General features: G+C 42.1%; 1 protein-coding gene across 1 annotated transcript; it reads right to left on the bottom strand.

Moving 5' to 3' along the window:
• On the bottom strand, window positions 1-13,471 carry zranb1a (zinc finger, RAN-binding domain containing 1a). Its single transcript, XM_018699216.2, is given in 11 exon segments — window positions 1-1,029; window positions 1,414-1,643; window positions 2,413-2,542; window positions 4,224-4,344; window positions 5,194-5,392; window positions 6,032-6,103; window positions 7,014-7,140; window positions 7,142-7,168; window positions 7,900-8,087; window positions 11,791-12,646; window positions 13,144-13,471. Coding segments are annotated over 10 exon segments (2,142 nt in total). The 5' UTR covers window positions 12,623-12,646; window positions 13,144-13,471; the 3' UTR covers window positions 1-813.
• Between the last annotated feature and the right edge of the window lie 399 nt (window positions 13,472-13,870).

Here is a 13,870-nt window from a genome sequence, read left to right as displayed (position 1 = left end):
TGCAAGTGAGTCAAATTTAATATTAATGCACTCCATAGAAAGAGGCAGAGTGTTTGGTTTTCTCTTTTCCCCACCAGCGTCACCACCACCCACTCTAACATGGACATGAGCTACTAAATCACATGTAAAAATGTCAGTAAACTTGTATATCATTTTCCCCCTCCCCTCACAGAATGTAGGTTTTTTTATCTGTGCAAAATAAAATACTTCAAGACTGAGTGGATCAAACGAAACACAGATAAAACGGGGCAGAACAAAAAAAAAAAAAAGGTATTGCCTCCGTGCGCTAACTCTTCTAAACAAATAAATAAATCCAACATCAGAAGGGGTTTGCAGAGGGATCAGCAATTCAGGAAAAGAGGTGCTCTTTAAACTTTAACATACACACAAGGATTGGCATCCTCTCCGTTTTAAGCAAAATTTCTGTCAGGCGGTTCAGTAAATGAAATTTCTCATCTAGTGCAGCTTCGGAATTTCCTTAAATACAGTATATTTTCCTATATGTCCTAGTATTTCTCTCAGGTTGAGATTATATCTTTGAAAACAAATAAGGAGAAATCTGAGTATAGGAAGGCAAACTAAGTGGACTTGATGTGCTTTCAAAGGAGCAGTAATCAGGATTCTGTTTGTTGGTGCTGGTATCTTTTTCTCTATCACAATGCTCACAGAACACATGCATTATTACAAGTTAAAGATTTACATTTTGGAGAAAGAAAAAAGAAAAAAAGATTTGTAGATAATAAGGTACTCTCCCAGAGCCTACAGTGTCCAGTCTCTAGAGTTAAGAGCTCACACTTTCTCCTTTAGGTCCCCTCACTCATCTTCATCCTCCTCTTCCTCACCGTCAGAGAGAGAGGCACAGGGGCGGATCTGGCGGTATCTGTCCAACCACTTCTCCACCATCTGGGTGACCAGGGGGTGGTTGCGGCGGCGAGAGCTCTTCTGCATGGCTGCCAGCATGCCTCCTTCTGTCACGCAGCAGTCCAGCCATTCCCTTAGCAGCTTCTCCTGCTGCTCCTCGTTACCCATCTGAGTCCCAGACAAAAAAACAGGACATATTTAAGATGAGAAAAAAACTGGTGACCACATAGTCATACATCAGAAACCTAAACATCCACTTCACAACTGCATTCTGGAAGCAATTTGTGGTAACCTGATGCCAAAGTTTCTACATAAGCTTCATCATTTTCAATTTTTCTCCAGAATTTTCCCAGATTTTTGTAAAGGGAGAACATAATCTATTCTGGTAATACATAATGAAAATGCAAATGAATCTTCATTTGTGAGCAAGTAAACAAAAGATATTCTATGTCCAATTACACCCTGACATTAACATTAAATATCAAGATAAACAGTTAAATTGAAATATAACAGAAAAAAATACAAGCTGTTTATCACAGTGTCAGACCCTACCTCTTGTGCAGACAGGAAGTGAATGTGCAGAAGCTTCCTCTCACTGTCAACCAGTGGCAAAAAAGTGACAGTGACATCATCGTCAGTATTGAGGTTGGCGCCCGCACCGCGATTGTCGTAGCCATCGTTCTCCATGGCCACCAGGGCCGAGAAGTGGCCCCGCGTGTAGCCCAGGGCGATGGGGCTCTTCCAGCAGAAACTTTGCTCCCATAACAGAGGCAGGTACACACCTAGACAAACACACACACACACACACATCCCAGTGAGACCGACTGGGATCAACTGTACCTCCACGACACTCAAGCCACCTGGAAGGGAACGGGCCCTGCAGCTGTACACTCATATTACACTGTGTGAGAATGTCGGTCTGGGCCAAACACCATCTCAGATCTGACCTGACATCAGAAGTGGCTGCGTTTCAGCTGACTGGAAACAACTGGGCCATTGTGAGCAGAGAGCGGCTCTGCAGTGCTGCCCGGTGCCCTGCTTCTTCAGGAGTGCACCCCTCCCTCGCCTCTCTGGCAAACACACACTACCAATCAGCAGACACACAATGTAGACTAAAGCTATGGCTTCAGTCCTCCCCTAATATGATCTGTGAGACTGCACACTGATTCGACTGGATATGTACAGAGTCGTCAGAGATTATTTTATTCATCTGCTTAGTTTCTGTATACACCTCGAGCTTGTTCCAAGTGACAGCAGTGAGCAAAGGACATGATCTCATGCTCTGCTGAAGGGGCAGAGGTAGAATCAAAGAGGCTACATAGTTAGTACACTAAGTGGGACTATTTCCACAGTAGAAAGTGGCTAAAATGAAACTTCTCCCATCAAGGTTTGTGAACAGTCAACAAAATCAAAACTATATGCATGACTAGATGCCACAAGGTGTCCTTTTGTAAACCCATATTTTAAAGACCTATCACTCAAAAAGTAATATAATCCTTCTTTTATGAACTGATGTTAAAATCTCTCAGGTTTCTGCAAGTGCTGCCTCACCTTGAAAACGAGTGTATCCTAACGTTTCCCCACGGAAACTTTTGTAATATTTCACTCCGTAGACTATGATCGGTCTGCGAAGAATGTGTGCGAGAACAAAAATGTGGGTCTGCTCCAGGCTGGCTCCGGGCTGAGTGGAGGAAAAAGAGAGAGAAAGAAAAGGAAGCAATACATCATACAGGAGTTGTAATCATACAAACTTCCCCCGGTTGTACATTCAGTATCAATACGACTAAAAATAGTGGATGGAGAGGGCTGACACTGCCAAGCACTGTGGTCATATTGCAAAACAGTGTGTCCTGCACAGTGTGAACCTGCAACGCTGCAGCTCTGAGTAAGTCTACGTGACATCCTCTCTCCTCTCTCAGTTGTAGTATCTGAATAAGCAGAAAGCAGATTACATAACTGCTTTTAAATACACTACAGCAACAATGACATTTCATGTTAAAAGGGGGCTTCAAAGTCACCCACACTTAAGGGATGGGATATATAAAAGCTGATCTTATCCTCTGGATCTCATCCCTCTGTCACTGTCAAAGCCTCAGACGAGGTTATCACATGGTAGCTTTTGCTGTGTTTGTTTACACTGCCGGTGGAGTGGCTCTCTGTGCTAAATGCCTATAATCCCAGGTCACATGTTGGGGAGGAGTGCTGCTTCAGCAGGCGTGCCAGCCAAGCAGATGAGCTGTCTGTCAATCTACAACTCCATCTTAGGGTATCTATAATAACGGCTTGTGTGCTCCCTGTCATTCACACGCGGACCACCTTCCACAGTGCTACTTTTTCAACTCTGTCTCCCATTCTGTTCCACTTCAATTCACTTTACTTTATTACATGGAAGTTTATGAGCAACACTCCAAAACCATTAAGATAAGGCAGCACTGATATGTCCCGAGTATGAAGTTGCTTTCAGCGGAGGATCAGTGCAGTTACAACTAGGTTTTCATATTCAGACTTTTAAAGTGCAGACTAATTACTTCTGTTGACATGTGCATGTAGATCATATGATTCAAATATGTCTCTCCCAAGTCTTCATGTTGTTCGAAATAAAGTGGATTTAGTGTTTTTTCAAAGGTGGTTGAACTTGTGCCGAGTGCAGCACTGTGCTCACATGACTGAAACTGGAGCTCTTTACTGGCACGCATGCACAATGTAATGCAAATGTAGTAGTGCATGCCAGCCAAGCTATTTCAACAATCTACTGACCAGTGTAAATGATGCAAGCTGCAAGGAAATATAGAAAAAAATCTGCTTCATAAATGTTTTATGAGGAAGGAAATGCATTAAACATGTGTATTAGGCCTGAAGAATCACACATGTTTGTGTGACAGTAACTGAATGTAAATATACATAACTGCGCTTGTTTACAGGAAAAATCCACAGGGTGCCTTTCAACAGGAGAAGATTTTCTTTTTTATCTTTACATGGTATGTCCATCCAAACCAAACAAGGACACTGTATACACTTTGATCTTCTGGTGCCAAAAATGAGGAGATAAAGTTCCTGCATTTCAAAATGTGGGCCTGCCAGTTTAATGATCTTCTAAAACCCATCACCGTCACGAAATAATTAACTTGGTGTTTGAATTTCATTTGAATTTCCAACCACCAACTATACATGAAACTTGACATTTTGCCTGTGAGAACTTATCAGTTTGTATATTGTATTTTCAAACCTCTGTCCCCTCATAATAGATTTGGCTTACACTCACTTTACAGACCGACCACACCATACTGAGCCATTTTCTGTCTTTCAATTGATGTTGGACTGGAGGAAGGAAGTGAGTAAACCAGAAGGAACCTCATAATTACCTGGCTGGCCAAAGACAGGATGAACGCCCAATCCTCCTGCCACTGCTCCTCTCTCAGGGAGAAATGCAAACCAAAGCTCTGTGAGTACCACGACTCCCACTCCTTCCAGCGTGTGTAAAACCTGTAAAAAAAAGTTACATATTAAACAATTTTTAAAGTTAATTTCAGTCAAATGTTGGACTATTGTTAGCCTGCTTATACAATAGAAGTAGTAGTAGTAGTGTAGTGGTAGTATACAGCAGTTTATTTATCCTACTACAGTGAATTTCAGTTGATTTTTCTCACTTGTTCAGTTGAATGTTGGTGATTTTTTTTTAGCATTTTCAAAATCATCCATATACCTACTGCAATGCACTTTAAAAGGAGAACATCTCTTTCATCTCTTAGCTTTACCAAATAACCCAACTTCAGTAATTTTAATGTGTGAGAGAAGTTATGTAAATATCATGAGGAAATACTTCTATAGACTACAAGTCAAAAACCACAGTAACTGACAGCAGGACCGCACTGCTGTCAACAGACAACCAGGAAAAGGCAGCAACTTACACTTACACACATACCACCCTGGTGATAAAAATGTCCTCAACAAATGTTCACTTTTATATAAATGCAACATCTCTGTGAATAAGCTATGTTTTTTTTAAAATGTCAAATCTTGTTTGGGCCAAACTTCAACTTTCACTCAGTCTCAGTTTTTTTTCCTTCAAAAATCTAAGTGGATCTGTGCCTGCTTTATTTTTTTAAGCTAACAACATGCAGCTTCAGTATGCAGTTTTCATGTGTCAAGTTAACAGTTCCAGTATATTGTTGATAATAATGCAAGTCTGTTCATTCAGATTTTACTTGGCCAAGAAAAAATATCTAATTGTATCAAATGTCTTTAAGGGTATGATTAAAAATTGAGAAAACAGAGCAAAGTTTCCTTGATTTAAGTGACCACTTGGACTCTGTTTAGGGTTGGTTGTCTCACCAATGGGAACAGTCATGTAGGCTGTCATGGAGGGTCTTGCGGAGAACAGAGTCCTTGTCGTAAATGCCCCAAGTGGCCTGCAGAACAGAGTCCAACAGACAGTCTCCGGCCGTGCGGTTCCATAAGGCGTACAGACGACTGTCCAGGCGTGTGCCCAGCTCCAAAGACCAGTTGATGACGGGAGATTCCTCTTCCAACTCTAGACACAGTAAGACAGACAGACAGACGAGACAAAATGCACTGATGTGAGGTGAGAGGGAAAAAAATCAGCAACTGAAAAGCTGCTGTGTTGTTAAGTGTTGTCATAGTTGTTATGGAGACAACTTGAGTGTTGCAAAACCTGATTTTCCACATTTTTCTTTCCTTATTAAATATTATTAAACACACCTTAATTGATCTGTTAGCTACTTTCTGTGCAAAACCCAAAAACCCAGGGCACCCCTCCTTAGTAATCCAGTTTATAGAGTCTTAAATAGGTCACAAGACTCCTCTGGTACCTTCAGTACACAGAAACGTGCATGCATGTTCACAAGCATTCACACACAGTCCTGGGAGTGTGTCATTGGTTAAGTGTGTGGGAGGGAAACCAGTGAGCTTAATTAAGCTAATAAGAGAGGGGGCAGAAAATGAAGCAGGAGGTGGTGAGCTAGTTGGAGGAAGAAGATTACAAGAGCAGATGTTGGTTTTTAGATACAGGTCCCCTTCCACAGCACAACCAGATCATGAATCACAGCTATCCAAAATCCATCATGTCTGAACATGTGTGCCTGGAGTACTGTGAACACAGACTCAGGACACATGCAGATACCAGATATGAACATGAATAAATCTTGGGTACCTTTCTGCACGTCCCGGTCCAACACCTCATCAAACAGCTTCTCTTGGACAGCTGGCGGCAGGTCCTCTATATCTGCAAAGACACATGGGAAAGATATTATGTTTTCATGCTCATTATAAGCTAATGGTACACTGCACCAAGGGCAAGAGAAGCGCTGCAGTAATGACACACAGAGGGGATGTCCTTTGCAATTACATTCACTGGCTGACATTTTGTCAATGGTGCACTGTAAACACAAGCTCTGTACAGCATGTTGTATTTCTCTGTGTGTATTGAACTGTGCACACACACAAAGCCAGAACACTGGTGGCTATTCTCTGGCTCAATAGTGAATGGCACTGGCTTTGTTTGAAAGAGAGAGACACAGAAATAGAGGGGGGAGAGCCTTGCAGCTGGCCTCAGGCCAAATTCAGTCTGCAAAGAAATATTTGGCGTAACATGAAAAAAAAAAATCATATCTATCAGTGAAGCCTGCATAATCTTTCATCCCAGCGGCACTGGCGGCTCTGAATCACAATACAACTGGTAGTTCTGAAAAGCAAAGTGCATGTCATTTCAGTGAAGACATTATGCCACAGGGACGGGACACTGAGCTGCTGTTTCTCTGAGCAATGCTCTACAACGAGGCTGGGTGTCATTCTTCCAATTCTCCAGTGAGGGGGAAAACACTTAAGATGTCACATTGAAATGTTGTAAGTTTAAACTATTTAAAAGGAAAATTCTTGAAATGAGTGTAATACATTTTTCCCAATTTTTCCTTGCAGAGTGAATGTTGTTTATTCTATTCAATGTAAAATATTCTGACTGATTCATGGGGTGGGTGTTGTTTAATTTGTAGTGGTTATTAAGGAAAAACTTTTTCTGACAATGCAGGCCAATAAAGCTAAATTTATGAAGGGATAAACAGGGGTGGTGTCAGATTACATGCACACAAGAAAATCCGATAAGCGAAGTTATATGATCATAAAGATGTCACAGGTACCTGCAGGGAGGGTGAAGGTGACTAGGTCAGTGAGAAAGTAACAGGCAAAGTCTCCTTTGCGTTGATGTAGTGAAGCCGCGATTTCCCTGCGGATCTGCTCCGTCAGCTCGGGACACACCATGGAGGGGTATGCACTTAGCTGCCTGCTGGTTCACCTTAGAAGAGATACACAGTACGGTCACTGGGAGCTAGGTAAATAGACCTAACCTGTTTTCATTCATTCCTCTGTGACAAATGTGAACCACCATGTTTCCATACACAAACATGAAACCAGTATTACAATTAAGATTGAAGTGCAATGTGTGCATTATTGTATGTATTTGGTACATTAAGGATCAAATTCTGCCATAAACAGTGAAGACGCCATCTTTCTCTTCCAAACTCAGTAACTTGTTTCAGAGTGCAGCTCTCTGTGTCCTCTCCTAATCGTTGCTTGCCCTCCTTGCAAACCACATCAACTCTGTGGCATCAAGTCCATTAGGAACCAGTGACAGGACTGCAGCCAGGCTAATCCTCCACCTAATCCTCAAAGTGCACTTCCGCCGTAATTATAGGCATTACGGGCATCTGCTATATATCGTCTACTCTGGTGCAGAACAATTATAGACTGACGTGGTTGACAAGAGGAAGTCCAGAATAGCATCAAAATTACAGGAGCACTTCTGACGTCTTGTGTAGATGACCAAATAACTTGTAAGACTTTTTATAATGAAAATCATCCACTGATTCTGCTGCTTGTTGTATCCTATAATATGTGTGTGTAGAGGGTTTAATCAACTGTTAAATATAGTCATTTTATATTCTGGTTCCACTTGCTAAAAGAAAATAGCATAGCTTTAAGTCAAGCAGAGCAGTGGAGACAAACAAAAGCTATAAGTATGCTTACTTCTGTTAGGAGGATCGCTAACATGTCCTGCCTCTGGAAGCGAATAGCCAGATGGACCAGGGTGAAGCCTACATCAAATGCTGAGGACCGGTTGAGGAGCTGCACCTCGTCAGCGGTGAGCTGCCGGGCGATGTCGCCTCCGGATGACTTGTAGGCCTCTACTGCCGCCAGGTCTCCCTCGACAACGCCTGCAGCAGAGGGAGGAAGGAAGATCAGAAAATAGGAAACAAATGTTGGCACTCATACATAAAAATGGACCAGGGCTTCGATATACTGGTGTGTTTGCCCTTCCAGGAATTCATATAAACAGGCTATTGAAGTTAGATGGAGGTGACACACATCTACATTGTTTATGATCTATGTTTAAGGAATAAGGAACAGTTGCTGCTCTGAAAAACAATTCATACTCAGCAGCTGTCACAACTTAACTGCAAGCCTGTACATGAACCCCTGCTGTCATCACATGGCACATTCACTCAGTTTATTAGGCACACTATTTATATCAGTGACAAGACTTAATATTACAAACACAGCCCAGTATAAAGCAACACATTCAACAACATTACAAAAAACGACATCTGAACAAACCATAAAGTTCAATCAAACCCTCTGCAAATATAATGACCTTCATGCAGGTCATTTTTTATCACAGGTCTGGTGTACCTAATACCTAAGTGTACCTAATAAACTGGCCACTGAGTGTATGTGAATCTATGATGCCAAATAACAGTTTTTCCTGTTCAAACACATCTGCAAAGAAAAATTAATGTAGAAGACATGGGAATCCTTTTAAAACAGGCCTCTGCTTTGTAAATGGATTAGACTGGCTTTTGGACCAGCTCCAACTCCATGTCCTTGCTTGTAATAGAAGGAAGATGTAACAGACAGCTTGAAGGAAGTACAGAAATATCCATCAAACTGTGCTAACTCATCATACTGTTCTTAGTCACAACCAATTAATACCTAAACCTGGAGGGAATTTGCATGACGAATTCAACAAGAGGAAAAGAGTTCAATGCAAAAAAGAATTCAGAGCGAACAGAGCACCCTAGCTCTTGACGTCAATCCACAGTTCAGATGACCTCTAGATGTAGCCACTAGCTAACCCAGTGTGAGAACAGTTATCACACTGTCAGGCTACTACATAGCAGAACAGACAGAGCAGTGTAGCTTATAATGCAGAACTATCAGAGAGATGTGTCAGAGGACAGTCTGTGCAGATTAGCGTCTCCCCCCTGCGCGCTTTTGGACCTAGTTGTCTCAACATCTGTTGTGAGTGAAACGAGAGGCAGCTAGGTAGCAGAATGTACACTGGAACACTGGCTAATTTTAACATAGTGCCTTATGAGAGGACGTTCTCTCTGGCAGAGCAGAGGGCAGTTACCTTGTGAGAACCTGGATTTGAACATGCCAAGAATGACAGGTTTCCTTTTACACATGCTGGGAGATGTTTTGCAAACACAGATGCATGAACACATGCCGAATGACTTTGGCTACACTACAGCTACTACCATGTTGGACACCTTCTAAAAAGTAAAGAATATGGTGAGCTGTTTTAAAGGTGGTTTGCTTTGTTTTGGCTAAAGTCATCGTGGTTAAAACTAGATGTAAACCTGTGTCCAGACGCCACTTCTCATATGCAGAGCAATCCCACGATGAAAGTGTCAACATTAAGTGTACATGTGTACTGCTGATGTGTGTCGTTTCAAGGCCTTACACCAAAACACACCAGTGAAAGATTATTTCAGTTAAGTCACCCAGCCTTGCTGATTTTTTTTTTTCCCACATTTGGTCCTTTGTTACCAAAGCACTGGCAGCTGGTCAAGTAGTGACAACACACTGCTCTTAGAAACATTGTGAGATGTTAAACACAAATGGCAGAGGTGTCCTGATCGTCTAATGGTTAAGGGGCAAACAAAAAAAAGCAACTGTGAATAGTGTTGTTAATAATTGACCCTGCAAAACTTAATGTAATTTTGTAATCATTACTTTTTTTCCTAGTCTAGCAAATAAAAATTCAGCTGATCAACAAGATAATTTCCAGCACTTGGGGGCAAACAGAGCTCCTCCACAATGTTTTTTTTTTATAATCACACTAATCACATAAACTGTACACAACATCATCACAAGCAAAATCAAACTATATGCATAATATGTTTACACAAACTAACATTTGTGATTTCAAAACACGGCGGTCGCAGTCTTTCAGTGAAACAAAAGAACAATATTACACAACAGAGTCTGTTTCCTTTAGTGGGAAAGTGGGATCAATGGGATCATCTGATTTTGGCCCAAATACAGAGCTCTGAAAAAACATTAGACCAGATATGCAGGGGAAACAGTAGAGTGAAGTGAGATCAAGTTGTGAGGAAGTGCTCAGCTTGGTCATAATGGGCTGCTCCATTGAGGCACTTCCTCCATCGACAAACACTTTGAAGGGCCCAACTGTAGCATATACAATATAACTAAAACAAGTCAGCTGACAGAGCTGTGAGCATAAAAAGGCACAGCATTCCTAAAAATTAAATCAGAAGGCAGTTAAAGGTCCAAATGTACATGCAGAATATAGAAGAAAAGAAACAGTACCATTGTGACCTAAAAGTAATGTTTTCTGTTCCTCAACAACAAGCTGAATAGGGCAATCTGTACAAAGGTCATTAGTACACTAATCATGTGCTACCTTCGTGCTTTTTCGCTTGTTTTTTTTTTGTTGACTGGTGTTCATGTCTTGACAGGGCTATTTTTGCCTCCTGGAGGCCCCTCCTCAGCACATAAGCACCACTGTTTACAGGGTGTATTGACTGCGAGCCAGGAGAGCCTCTGGTCCACTCTCACTGCGCTGCCCAGACGGCCCATTCATCCCCACCGGCTGGGAAGCACTCCTACCCTCTCAGTTTCTCAAAGACTCTCTCAGTGGCGCAGCAAGGGCAGCTACGGGGTTTCAGTGATGAGTTGGATCAAATTCCCACTGGCCATTTAGTTACACATCTTTATAATGCTGCCATTCAGCATTGTTTATGCTTTGTTGATGATAAGTATCATCTCAGTACAGTGGATAGTTTCTGCCTGAAAACGCCACCATGTGAAAAGAAACCCTTCTCGCAGAGCTTGCCAAGCCCACGATATGCAAAATTCCGGTTGTACTCTAATATTTGGAATCTAAACAATCAGACATGTTGTCATTCATTAATAAAACACCAGGTGGATAAAACTACTCTGCGACCTTGGCCTTCATAGGGTTAGGCACCATCTGCTCTGTGATAAAATAGAACTAAGTGGAAAGTCAACGTTTGGCCTTTGGGGAGAAAAACAATCAAAGTGTTGCCTCTGACTGGAGCAACTCTCTCTGTTGTTACTCAGCATGACATCATGGGAGGAAACAAAAAAAGCTGGTGTAACAATAGAGGAAAATCGGGACATGAGTATGGACTCTTTGTACCAATACAACTATTCAGGTGAGTCACAGAGGGAAATGAGGACAAAAGTGTTCTCACACATAATCCCAGGCTAATAAATACTTTCACTATTTCTCATCATTACTATGGAATGCGCAGGGCCCACTACCATTAAACAATGTAAAAATTAAAACCACATCCATTTATCATTTTTATTACTGAATAATCCACAGATCTTTTATTTATTTAATGATGGATAATTTAATCTGTAAAATGCCAAGATATTTGAAATATTATATTCTCAGAGCCCAATGTGATGTCTTTAAATTGTTTGTTTTGTCCAACCAACCTTCCAAAACCCCAAAATATTTATAATTTACTGTTTTTATATAACAATGAAAATGGCTTGACTTAGTTTCATAATTATTGCTGGTTAATTTTCTATGGATCAACTAATCATCTGTATGAGCGACATGCAATAACATGAAAAACTCACCAGCACATGCATTGAGGAACAGCCAGTCTGTTTTCCTCATTCTGTTTCTAATCTGCTTTAGCTTCTTGAAGTCGACCTCTTGCTCCTCTTTGCTGCTCATGGCTGCAGCTGCGAGCTCTATCCTCTGGAAGTCCATTTTAACATTGTCTTCTCTCTTGGGCATAGGAGGTGACCTCCTTTGGCCCTGGCCTCCACTGCAACTGCCCCTCCACCGAGCCCTGTCCTGCTCATTGATCATGGGTGATGGCTCCGCGGACTCTGCAAGCTCTATAGCTTCTTGGTTGTTGGGGTTGGGGTGGTCACACACCACACACTTTGTAGTTTTGGGCCAGTTCTGGTAAGTGCAAGCTGTACATGTCCAGTGCTGCTGGTGGGTGTTGAGTCTGTTTCTGTCATTGTACTCTTCACAGGTGTCCACAGGTGAGTGGAGAGCAGGACGACAGCCTGCGTTGGAGCCTGAAGTCTGAGGGGACTCCGTGGGGCTGCTGGTCCTCGGGCGCTGACACAGGCACTGTGTACAGCGGATTGCCCGGGGCCAGTTCAGGTAGGTGCACATTTGGCAGGACCACTTATTTGCAATCTCAGCCATGCTGGCTGACCGAACCCTTGGCCTCGCACTGGAGTCAGGGCAGATGAGGAGGCTGCTGCCACTCTCAGTTCTGGGAGGGTCCCACTCCACACTAGGGTCCAGATCGGGGCTATTCTTGTAAGGTTCCTCTGTGATGATGGGACCCATTGATCGCTGTGCACGGCACATTGTGCACTTGACTGCAGATGGCCAGTTTTCATAGGTGCAGTAGTCACAGGCCCACTTTATCCTCTGTTCCGTCATTGTGGATCGCTTTGGTTGGTCAAACTGTAGTGATAAATCCAATTAGAAGTGAGTCATAACGAAAAGTTTTGGGAATCACCTCGAAGGTCAACAAACATGATAAAGCAGTGTTGTGTTAAAGATACACAAATCACATGAAGATATTTCATGGAGTTACTCCAAATATGTGTTTCAGCAGTTTGTAAACTAACTTGCATCTATCGGGCATCTTCAATGACACTGGCAGCCTGGGATTGCGGTGTGATTTAAAGACTAAAATTGCTTGCCAGCTGTTTATTACCAGTCGCAATATGAGCGTGGTTATCGGTCTGGCTCAAACTCATATGAACGGGAGGCATAGTTACTTAACTATACAGTTATGTTCCTATCTTTAGTGTTAGCTTGTTAGCTGGCAGGCTAACCACCCAGCTAGCGTACATAGCTAACGTCAATTTTAACAGTGTACAACATTTCATAAAGCGTACAATCGTGGAACATTTCACTAACCGGAATATTTGAGGGAAAATATGCCAAACTCTTACCGTTTTGCGGCTGCGCTCGTTTCTCAAGTGCTGCTGAAAACCACAACAAACCCTTCTTGTCCAGCCCCCCACCTCCTCTTCCTCCACCTCCTCCTGCTCTATCAAACCTTTCCCAAACCGAGTTGTTTCGACCCCTTTGGTCTCTCACATTTTTACCTTTATGGACACATTAACCTCTCACAGAATTAAACACAGCTTGGCAAAGCCTCTGTACTCCTCGAATCATGGTACAAACCCGCGACACTCCATGGTTTACATTGCCTCCGTGTTGTTTAATGGCGGCGACAGTGAGACAAATGAGTAGCAGAGCCAAAATAAACGCTAGCTTGCCTTCGTCACCAATCATCTGGCTCTTGCGCTCAATGCGATTGGATAAAAGACAGTACTGTGATGCTTTCATGAACATAAGGGAAATATTAGACTCTCGACTGAACGAGCATTTTATGAAAGGTTCAAAGGAACCGGGTGATTTTAATATCAGAGGCAGAAAGAGACTTTCTGACAAAAAATAAACACTAATACGAGGTTTGTACAGGAGTACACAAGAGATACATGCTTGCCTTGCATTATAAAATATATTTTGGTCGGTTATAAATCACCTTTTTATTGACCTCGGTTACATTATTGGTCATTTAAAAACGTGGTATTTTGTCAGACACACAAACATGTACATTATTATATATTTTAAATTAATACAACATTGATATCACTGTGGGTTTTCTAAAAA

Source organism: Lates calcarifer, linkage group LG23, assembly GCF_001640805.2.
Source record: "Lates calcarifer isolate ASB-BC8 linkage group LG23, TLL_Latcal_v3, whole genome shotgun sequence".
Classification (NCBI taxonomy): Eukaryota; Metazoa; Chordata; class Actinopteri; family Centropomidae; genus Lates; species Lates calcarifer.
This window is presented reverse-complemented; position numbering and strand designations above follow the sequence as displayed.